The sequence below is a fragment of the Ceratotherium simum genome, chromosome X (genome assembly GCF_057802395.1).
Source record: "Ceratotherium simum simum isolate JZ-2026a chromosome X, ASM5780239v1, whole genome shotgun sequence".
NCBI lineage: Eukaryota > Metazoa > Chordata > Mammalia > Perissodactyla > Rhinocerotidae > Ceratotherium > Ceratotherium simum.
In genome coordinates this window covers 30475374-30486758 of record NC_141940.1, presented here as the reverse complement: position 1 = coordinate 30486758, position 11385 = coordinate 30475374, and the positions used below count along the sequence as shown (strand labels likewise).

At 44.5% G+C, this 11385-nt stretch overlaps 1 protein-coding gene across 1 annotated transcript in view; it reads right to left on the bottom strand.

Moving 5' to 3' along the window:
* Positions 1 to 1376: 1376 nt before the first annotated feature.
* The window catches only part of KIAA1210 (KIAA1210 ortholog), a 67882-nt gene continuing 57873 nt past the window's right edge, over positions 1377 to 11385 (bottom strand). The window contains exons 9-12 of the mRNA XM_087427697.1: positions 7579 to 10914; positions 6403 to 6566; positions 4606 to 4711; positions 1377 to 3140 (exon numbers count right to left, since the gene is read on the bottom strand). Of these exons, the coding sequence (XP_087283823.1) occupies positions 2923 to 3140; positions 4606 to 4711; positions 6403 to 6566; positions 7579 to 10914 (3824 nt within the window). The 3' untranslated portion in view covers positions 1377 to 2922. The remainder of the gene's footprint in view (positions 3141 to 4605; positions 4712 to 6402; positions 6567 to 7578; positions 10915 to 11385) is intronic.

The window sequence follows — 11385 nt, the reverse complement described above, 5'->3', positions numbered from 1 at the left end:
TTTCAGACCCAGGCAAGAGGGACCTCTGTCCTGAGCTCCATGCTTTAGAGGCCCCACTTCGGCTCTCTTCAACCACAGCCCTCCCTACAGGGCCAGGAGCCCAGCCCTGGGAACAAGGGGTGTGCCCCTGCTAGACCATGCTCCAGGTACCTGGCACCTCTGCACAGTCCCAGGACTGCTGCCAGGGCCTGCATGCTCCTCTTGGAGCTGTCCTTGGGAGGGCTGACTGCATGGCCGGTATGTGCTCCCAGGCCCAAGGGAGGGTTGTATGCCCCAAACAGGGGATGGGGCCTGGTCTAGGAGCCGGGACAGGGGTAGGGGGAAGGGAGAAGGGGCAGCTCTTCCCACACCATTGGAGCAGAACTTAGAGGAATCCAAGAATTCTACATCCCAACCAGGACTTTCAGGTCACCACGAAGGTATATTTGTCATGGAAGGAGATAAACTATTAAATAAAACATGCTGTATTAGGTGCTTTAAACATTCAAACATTTAGACATATGGTATTTGGATCCCCAACTGAGCTCTTTTTCTGAACGCTGCAAATGTTACAAATGTTACAGGAGGGCCAGGTTAAATATCTGGTCTATCATCCCTTCCCCTTGCTCATTCCGTGTTATACTTTGTTACCTGCATGCAGTGGGGCCCTCTCCTTTTGATAATGGCTTGTTCCAATAGCCCATCTTGCTATAGGACTTGGACCTAGTTCCTGGGCCCGACTGGAGTACAACCACCATTTTGCCCCCGCTACTCACTCCCATCTGCATTCTCTCGCCTGTCCTTCTCTTTGCTCTCCAGGTGTTTACATACATGAAAACCCCCTCTTCAATACCACTTTTCCCCATACAAATACCCACCTGGGGGCCATCAGCTTGATCAGGCACACCTACATGGGGGCCCTTTATGCCCCGCACAACCTCTTAAGATTATTTTGCTTCTCTGACAAACCTCAGGTCTGCGTTGTCAACATCCTATTTGATTTCTCTCCCTGTGTGACAGAAACAGACTACAGAATAGGTGTTATTAAATTTATTTGCTTTGCATATAGCAAAAATCAAGAATGCTAAAAGAAGCTGAAAACTTGTCCGAATGTGCCTCTAGGCATTAAAAAAACACTTAACCCTTTTACTTAAACACAGAGTTTTGTTGTTAACTGTGGAAAAGAAATTGTTAATGGAGAGTTCTCAGAGTGAGAATAACCTAATGGTGGTCCACCCTGAGAGAAGGGGGAAGGGAGGTATAACAGCTACTCTACCAGAATTACCTGGGTAAAGGGCATTGATCAACCTTAATGAACTGTTCACTATGGGAATACAAAGGAAAGCAAACCCAATCAATCAAAAACCAAGCATTATCAAAAAGGCAAAGATACAGTATCAGGAAAAATAGATGTTTTATAGAGAAAATGCAAATTTCAGCATATGATTGTACAATGTCACATTATACCATCATCAGCAAAACCAAGCACCAAGGGTTTAAATAAGCTCTGGCACCTCACTCTGTCTCTGATTTTTTTTTTTTTTTTGCATGAAGCAGCATGCCACTCAGAATTTAAAGGCACAGTTATGTCTAGGCCTGCATTTCTGTTCAAGCAAAGTAGCCCCAAGGTGACAGAGGCAGACACAGTGAGAGGTATACTAAGAAGACACTTCTGGGTCTCCCAAGAAAATGAGCTAGATACTGTCCAGGCATCCAAAGGGAGCTCTCAGTGTTTGGTGTGTCTGGAGGATGGAATAAAGGGGAAGGACTTGGGGGTGAGTGGTTCAGTGGGGAAGTTGGGGCTTTCCAGCCTAGTAACTTTTGAGGTGTGTGCCTCTAGGAATGAGGGCAGGGAGAGGCTGATTTAATCACTTAAGGCTTCCAGTTAGCAGAAAGTTAATCGTTCTACGGCTTTGAGATTGTAGTCTTGCTTTGGGCTAAAATCTTGTGAAACAGAGGCTGCTGAGGGAAAGGATCTAGAAACTAGGCTACATGGAGGTCTCCAACTTAAGGCTGGAGCCAGGGGGACAGACAGCTCTCCAGTGGCCCCAGACTTCCTCGTGGAAGGCTTCCCATCTCCTGATTGAAAGTACAGCTTTTGGCATCTGTAGAATTTTGAATTTCAACAGGGTCTTAAGTGCTTACAAAACAGGATATGTATGACATCCAGTACATTTCTGAGCAAGTGGAGAGGGTCACAGTGATGTTGGGGCAGAAGGTCAAACACTAATGGACTAACCATCCAGAGGAGTACAATAATCCCCAAGAAATATTCTGCATCATAGGAAGGTGCTCACTGCTGCCAGACCTGGAACAGGTTGACATGGGGCATGTGCAAAGAGAGAGCTCTGTATTGCAGGAATTGGGGTCCTCCAGGGATACAAAGAAGGTTGTTTCAAAGGGCAGCGTGCTGATTAGGAGACCAGCTGTGCAAAATTTTTCTTGGAGACCCAGAATTTTTACTTCCACCACCTCTTCTAGGGGCCTTTGCAAAGATTGGAGCAGCAAGCAAAGAACTGAAGCATTTAACTAGGCTCATAAAACCTAAAAGTGAATCCTTAGGCCAAATTATCTGGACATTTCCATTAGAATTAATTTATTTGATCAAGGGAAATGTCCACTTCTTAGTTGCTCCAATGAAATGTTTTTGCTTTCTCCCTCCTAAAGCACATTGTCCAAAGTTAAAGATTTCCCAGTTCTACTGCAGTGCAAACATTTTACATAGTTTCACAGAGGAAATGCTGGGTTTTCAGATGCTGTCAATGACTACTGAAGATTAGGCATTCATGGCATTTGTTTCATTCAAATAATTATTAGCTTTAATTCCCATTTCTAAGGCTGTTTTGCTTAATAAAAAATGGTTACAGTAAAAAAGTGACTGTGGCATTAATACACCTATTGGCAGTTATCATTTGAAATGCTGATGCTCCACCCAGGAGCTATTTATTGCATGATTTCTGCTATGTGGCTCCATGCTTTGGCTTTCTTCTTGGCCAGAGAGAACCAGATTGGCTCAACCGGCTCAACCAGCTCAACTGGATCCAATGGCTCAACCAGCTCAACTGGCTCAACTGGCTCTTGGAGCACTGCTGGGAGAGTTGAAGATCGTCTGGTTTCTTTTCCCATGGCAGGCACTTGAAATATCTTCGGATCTTCAAATCCTACGAGAACCACAGCAAATAACACACAAGCAGTAAGCAGCCCCAGAGAAACTGAGGCATGTTTACGGGATGCAATAAAATTTTTCCTCCTTTCAGGTTTCTTCCAGCTTCTAAAAGTCAGTGCATGGGCAATGCCATGGGTGGTATGTCAAAGGGGTCAAATTAATATGGCTCTGGCCACAGGGACCTGGACATGGGAAGGTCTGAGAGAAAATACCCACAGCTGTAACTGCCAATCTTTGAATGGTTATTATTGGATTGTCTTACACTTTTGAATTGAGACCACAGAGGAAACATTGTATGGTACCTGTTCGGTTTTTTAAATTTTAAATAAGGTAATATTATTTTTATTTTGCCAATCCATGATGTTGTGTGAAATGACTGATGATTCAACAGATCCATCCAGTAAAAGTCTATGCTAAATGACATTGTACCAACTGCTCTGACGCAGCAGACTACCTCCCTCTTCCCCAATTCAACTCCTTCCCTCATCCTGCTTTATGGTTGACTGACTTATGGCTTAGACTCAACCAGTGGTTCTCAAGCCTGGCTACACATTAGAATCACCTAGGGCTCTTTTTAAAAATACCAATACCCATGCCATTTCCTGAACTAACTGAATTGGAATCTCTAGCAATGGAGCCAGGGTCATCTGTAATTTTTAAAAAGCTCACTGGGTGATTCTAATGCACAGTAAGAGTTGAGAACCACTTGGCAGGAGCATAGTGCCCATGAGGCCATTAATAGCTATGAGCAGGTCAGGCACTGCTATTTCATGGCCAGACAATGGGTTCCTAAATTCCTAGTCTAATTTCTTCATGAGGGGCCTAAGGGAGAGGACAAAGATGAGGCAATATAAGTCCACTCTCCACTCCCCCTGCTCCTGCTGAAAAAAAAAAAACCCTCTGGCACACAACTCCACTGATGAGACCACATTCTATTCTATCCCAGCACAGTGTTTTCTCAGCTTTCAACGTTTCCTTACCTCTCATACCCCTGCTCAGAATATGAGGGGGCTGAAACAAGCTTTTTAAATAGTTAAAAAACAATTCAATACCATTGAGCCTTTATAGTGGATTATTTTCAACAGTTTCATTGGGAACATAGAAGGTAAGAAAATACCGCTTTGATATGAACTGGAAGGTAGCTTGGTTCTTTCCTCTTAAATACTAGCCACAAGAATGTTTTAGTGAGTGATCACAATTTTGTGCCTATACAGCTTCCTTGATGGCGTAAAAGACTGGAAGACTCTCTGAAAGTTACACACTGGACTTACAGTAGTCATAATAATTGGACTTTCCTAAAACAAGTTAATATCTGTATCTAATGGAAGAGCCATGAGAGAATCATGAAGCTGATTTGGGGAGGAAGAGACATGTATTGTCTGAGCTTGAAATTGCAAAAGTTTCACAACATTCCACCAGAGCTGTTTTTGGGGGAGGAAGGTTGGGGTGTGTGTTTTTACCTGCTTTGGTAGACTTAGGTAGCTTCATCTGTGCCATCTTCTCCTGTCTATTGACATTAGAAGTGAAATTCCTTCTTGGTTGTTTTTCATTTGCAATGCCAGTTCCCTTTAATACAAAAATGAAAACAGAAAGCTTGTAAGTCCTGACATGAAAACAGCAAATTACTTATTCAGAAGATCACAAAGTACAAGCCCTGTCCTGGGTATTATGAGTTCAACATTAATCAAAAGGAAAGAGATAGAGAGCTAGAGGGAGAGAGAGATAAGGAAAGAAATAGCACTGAGAGTACCTTGGTTCAGAATTTAGGTTCACAAAACCTAAGCTGGTTCTAGTTTACCACCTTTTAGATCTGAAAGAAAATGTCTAATCATACAAATAGCGTAAACAGGTTAACATGAGAACTATATAACTTGAGAACAACCTTTTCCCTAGCACTTTACCAGCACCTAAGAGCAAACTAACAGAATGTGGTGGTTACAAACAAATCTTATCAATTCATTGAAGTGAGTTCCGTAGGATTTCTACTTAGCAAAACTTGTTGACATCTGACTTGCACTCCTTGCATTAGAAAGTGATATAACTGTAGGTCTTTTCAAAATTGTACAGTTTAAGTTTTTCTTTTTTTTTAATTTTTATTTTTATTTATTTTATTTTTTTCCCCCAAAGCTCCAGTAGATAGTTGTATGTCATAGCTGCACATCCTTCTAGTTGCTGCATTGTGGGACGCGGCCTCAGCATGGCTGGACAAGCGGTGCGTCGGTGCGCACCCAGGAACCGAACCCGGGCCACCAGCAGCGGAGCGTGCGCACTTAACCGCTGAGCCACAGGGCCGGCCCAAAAATTTTTCAAATTAACTTCTCCACAACTGGTCTAAATGAATGAGTTCGTATACCCTAGTGTATTACCCCTGACAAAAGCTTTAACCAAGGTGAACTTTGCCCCTGCATAATCCCACTCCCATAAAAATATTAGTGATAAAAATGACAAGCTCTTTAAAGCAAAGAGTTAAACAGATCCTCACGTGATCCCTCAACAACAGTCAGCACTTAAAAATGTAGGAATTTAGACAGATCTCTTGATATGTAAATTTGATGTTTTCCTGAGTCAGTTTTCTGCAGTTTTGACAAGAGGGATTCTCATTCCAACACTTCCAAAGACATTGCAAATGGGACATTGGAAGCAAGACACAGTCTCATTATCCATGATCCACATGTGGCACCATTAGCCTAGTCCATCACATAACTTTTCTTTTAACCTATAGGGAGGTGCCACACCAAACCAAATCAATATGTAGAAACCCAAACATCAAACATTACCTTTGTTTACATAAAAGTAAATCATTATGTACTGATACGGAAAGGTGCTCAGAAATAAAAAGTTAAGTGAATGATAATATGTATAGTTTAAATCCATTTACAGTTTCTTAAATACATGTACATATTTATGGGCATAAAATATCTGTTACTCAACTCTCACCCCAGTGGTTACTTTTTTTTTATGACTTACTCCTTATTTTTCAACCCATTTCATGGAATCCTGCTCTAGAATATTTAGGACAGGATTTGATTTATAGAATCTTCTCATATTCATTACTTTTCACAAATCCTTTAAGAGCATAAAGCGGGGCATGTTTGTATGAGTACAAAGCAAGTCTTTTCCCCTGAAGAGTCCCCCTGCCTTGATTAACACACCCAAAGAGGTGGGGAGCTGCATGCCTGACAAAGTTCCCGATGCAAGCTTAACCAATTGGCTCCAGCAAACTTTTGGAGTATTTTGTGGGTTGCCCCAGGTCCTACCCCATATCTAGGCTCCTTAGTCTCAGCCTTGGCTTCAGCTCTATTCTTGGTTTTTGGCTCTTTCATAGGAATGTGGGCCTGGAAACTCCTTTGCCTCTGCTTCACCATGGTTATCCAAGCTGGCTCTGAGGTGGTATAATCTGACTGTCGATCAGGAGCCTTTCCTGAGAAAGGAATGAAAGGAGTTAGAACTGAAGTGAGGCAGGCAGGGTCTTGAGCCTGGCTGGTGCCTACCCACAATAACGTCCCCAATGAGATCCTTGTTAATTGACAAATGAAAATAAACAGATATCACGTAGAGAAGGGCCCCCTTCTTTTGTGCCCTCCCCACAGCCTGGCAAGGCAGGAGTTCCTTGGGTAGATAAGAAGCTGTACTTCAAAGTTTGCATACTGTCATCTTACTGGTCCCTTTCTCTCCCTTGTCCATCCCTCTTCCTATCCCCAAATGGGAGTAGGACAATGGTTTCCAGGTGGGCTGGGAAAATGCCTGGGAGGCCAGAGGCTCAGGGCATTGATATCATTCCTCTAACTCCAAGGAAAATCTTATAGTATTTGTTACTTCATAGTTCCTCATGCAAGTGTGTGGTTACACGTGTGTGGTTATAGGCATATACAAGACTGTGTGATGGTGAGTCTGAAGGTACAAAAGCTTTGAGAGAGATTGGTGCTCAAAAGATCACCTAGCTCTGGATTCTTAGACATTTCAAGTGAGTGAAGAAGCTGTGGAAGTACAAACATTTACAGTAAACTAAGATTTCAAGCCGAGGGTCTGAACATAGTGCTCTGTTAATGAGCTGCCTTTAAAAATCCACATGGTGTTGGGAGGAGCATAATATATGTAACAGTATTTTGAGAAAAATACAAAATTTCATCTAAATATAAGGTGTACAGAGGGTAGGGGAGAGGGAATGGGGAGATGGTCATGTGTCTATTACAGAATGTGGATGGATGTCCAGAGAGGACCCCCTTGGGAAATGGAAGACTCAAAATTAAGCATCTCCAGATCCATTAATCTAGAATGGGACACTATCCTGCCCCTAAATCCCCAAGCCAGCCCTATCAAAGCAACAACTCAGCAGGCAAGGCTAGAATAGACTTCCTCCCATTCAAGACTTTGATTTCCAGTTCTTCCCTCCATTTGGTACCTACTTGCCATCTGGAAAGATAAAGTCTTACCTGGGATCTTGTAAGCCAGTTCCTTCTTGGCCATGCTTGCAGATTTGGGCCTGCTCCGTTGCTTCTTTCCAAAGTCAGATATTGTGGTGAGGTTCTCTGTGGTGCCCAGGAGCCCCTGGGAGGTGCTTCTTTTGATTGGCTGTTCTCTACCTATGGAAGATGAAATTGGGCCCAAAGAGAGTGAAGGAAGCTTGGTAAAATCATCTTGTTTCTCACTCTTGTACTTCTGTGAGGAAGGGACTCTTCTCAGTCGGACTCCAAAAAGATTTTCAACATCAGCCCCGTTGGCAGATAAATTCGAATGGCTGATATTTCGATCACCACTCTGAAGAACTTCCTCCTTAGAGTAAGTGTCCCCTGAAGTGGATGTTTGCCAGGCAGAAGCAATGGTGAACTTCACAGGTTTGGTAGCAGTAGCTGGCATGTTCTTAATGAGGTCTTCAGAGCCTTGGCTGTGTTTCTTGGTTTTGTTTGGAGAAGCTGGGCCTCTTGGTAGGGACCAGTTGCTAGAATTGCACTCAGAAATGGTTCCCTCAGCAGCAGCACTCACGGAACTGGAATAAACCTGTTGCTGATATTCAGGATCTGCAAAAGCCTGAAAAGGGTGCCTCGGAGGCAGGGGCTTCTCAGAACTGTTCCACTCTACAGGTACACTCACTGAGCCTGTTGAGGAAATATGTGGCTGGAATTCAGCCACATCCTCGGCTTGGAAAGGGCATCTGGACGGCAGCTGCTCTTCAGAACTCCGTTCTTCAGTGGAGCTCTCAGAAACTGAGTAGACTTCTTGCTGGTACTCCAGCTTCTCCAATGCCTGGGAAACGTGCCTGGGAGGCAGCCGCACTTTAAAACTGCTGCACTTCACAGGAGCCCTCTCTGAATGTGAGAAAACTTCTTGCCGGTCTTCAGGCCTCCCCAAGGACTGCAAAGGGTGTTTCGTAGGAAGTAGCTTCAAAGAAATGCCTCCCTCGTTACCGGCACTCTCCCAACCTGCGAAAACTTGGTGCTCAACTTTAGGCCTCAACAAAGATTTGGAAGGTTGATTTGAAGACAGAGGATCCACATAACTTTCCCCCTCAATAGCAGGGCTCTCTGAAAAGATTTGCTGTGCCATAAACTTCACAAATGACTGGGAAGGATGCCTGGGACGCAGCGATTTCTTAGACATGCCTCCTTCAACAGCAGTGTTCTCGACACATGAGGACATTTCCTGAACTTTAGACCTCATTAAGAACTGAGTAGGATGTTCAGAAGGCAGTGGCCTTCCAGAAATATCCCCCTCAACAGCAGCACTCTCAAAACTTGACATTTGCTGGACTTTATGTCTCACAAAGGACTGGGGAAGATGTCTGGGAGACAGTGGCTCTGTAGAAGCGCCCCCCTCAATGGCAACACTCTCTGGACCTGCAGAGATTGGTTGGTTGACTACTGGTTTCATCAGGGGCTGAGAAGGCATTGTGGGAGGCAGTGGCTCCATAGAAATGCTCTCCTCAACAGCTGTGCTCTCTGGACCTGCAGAGATTTCTTGCTTGGCTATTGGTTTAATCGGGGGCTGAGAATGATGCCTTGGAGGCAGCAGGTCCATAGAATTGACCCCTTCAATAGCAGCAATTTCTGGATTTGAGGAGACGGGTTGCTCAACTTTAGGCCTCATCAGGTGCTTAGAAGGCATTCTGGGAGGCAGCGGCTCCGTAGAAATGCCCCACTCAACAGCAATGCTCTCTAGACTTGCTTGTTGCTCAAATTTAGGGCTCACCCAGGGCTGGAAAGGGTGCCTGGGAGGCATCGGTTCCACAGAACCGCTCCATTCTACAGAAGCACTCATTGAACCTGAGGAGACCTGCTGCTGAACAATCGGCCTCACAAAGCGCCGAGAAGGGTGTCTGGGAGGAATCTGCGTCACAGAAACATTCCACTCCTCAGGTGTGTTCTTTGCAACTGAGGAGACTTCTTGTTGGTCTTTGGGCTTCCCCAAGGCCTGGGAAGGGTGTCTGGGAGGCAGATCTTCCTCAGAGCTGCCCCAATCCTCAGCACTATTGTCCTTTTCAACATAACTATTTGACTCTGTGGAGACTTCTCCAGGCTCCCTCAAAGCCCGGGAAGCGCATCTGGGAGCCAGCTGCTCATTAGAACCGCTCAATTCCACAACAAAACTTTTTGATTCTGTGAAGACTTCTTGGCTGTTTTCGGGCTTCTCCAAGAAATGCAAAGAGTGTCTGGGATCCAGCTGCTGTTCAGAACCACTCCTCTCCTCTGAAGCACTCTCTGAATCCGAGGAGACTTCTTCAGCTTCGGGCTTCCCCAAAGACTGGGAAGAATATCTAGGAAGCAGCTGCTGCTGCTCAGAACTGCTCAGTTCTACAGCTGGACCTTCTGATGCTGCAAAGCCTTCTTGTTCATCTTCGGGCTTCCCTAAGGACTGGAAAGAGTATCTGGGAGCCAGCTGCTGCTCAGAACCACTCCCCGCCTCTGAAGTGCTCTCTGAGGAGACTTCTTCAGCTTTGGGCTTCCCCAAGGACTGGGAAAGACTTCTGGGAGGCAGCCTCTCTACAGAAATGCCTCCCTCTGCCAAAGCACTTGCCATACCCCAAATGCTTGCTGTGAAGGCCTGGAGAACATTTCTAGGAGGTTTTTCTTTGCAGATAGTTGGGATATCTTGAGCTGACTCCATTTTAAATTGGATGCTTTGCAAGTCAAAGCTGGAAGCTTCCTCCTCTTCTGACTGAATATGAGAAGGATCCATAAATACTCGATCCTTCACTGCCACTGAGAAAAGGACATCTTCAGTTGTAGAAAGGCTTTCCACCACTGGTAAAAGAGAAGCTCTGGCTTCTGTCTTCTTAGCTCCCGAGGCCCCATCTTCATGGTATGGTGATGGACCACTAACTATGGACTCTTCCATGTCTTCAGGTATGGGTTGTGATGCTGATGCTTTGCTGGCTTCAAAATCTATACTGGCATTTCTCCTTCCCATGTCATCTTTATCTGAAAGCAACTCCTGAAAAGTTGTGGTTTCCGCTTGTGGAGTTATGGGCTGCTCCACAACTAGCTTCTCCAAGGACAGGTGCCAGGGAGGGCATTCCCTGGCAGTGTTATCATCAGCTGGGGATCCAGCTCTATCATCTAGGCCAAGCCCATGACTGGATTGTTTCAAGCTTCTTCCTCTGGGACCACACTCACTCATTACTGAAGCACTTGACCCTTTTCTTACATGTTGTCCTCTATACACTGCTGACAATGGGCAGCCCTGACTCTCAGCAGCATCTGTGTTTGCAGCCTGATCTGCTGTCTCCTTCTCATAAATCTCAGTTTTGTTTCTCTGTTCCTGGCTTGAGGGACCTGTACCAAATAGAAACAAGGCAAGGAAAAATATGTGTAAAATAAGAATACTCTGCCCTGCCCCAACGGGTACTTGTTTGCTATTGAATTCCCTAGTATGAAGAAGTAGCTAGCTATTCAGAAGATAGAGAACAACTTGGTCACTATTAGCCTTCCGCAGTTGGAAATTTTTAAATCAAAGTGAAATCCCAGTTTTATGAAGTGATTCCAAGGTTGGCTCATCACCGTTAGTCTGGTCCACCATTAGGTGTGAGACACATCAAAAGGCAATTTTTGAACTTGTAACAACAATTACCTTTTAGGAAACTGACTGGGGCAGGACGCAGGGAAATTTTACTTTCTAATTAGTATTTATATTTTCTACTTAATTCTACTTAATTTTCACATCATGTGAAGCTATTGTTTTATTTTTTAGAAAGGTGTCAACAGGGGTTATCTGGGAGGTAAGATTATGGCCCCCTTTTCTTCTGC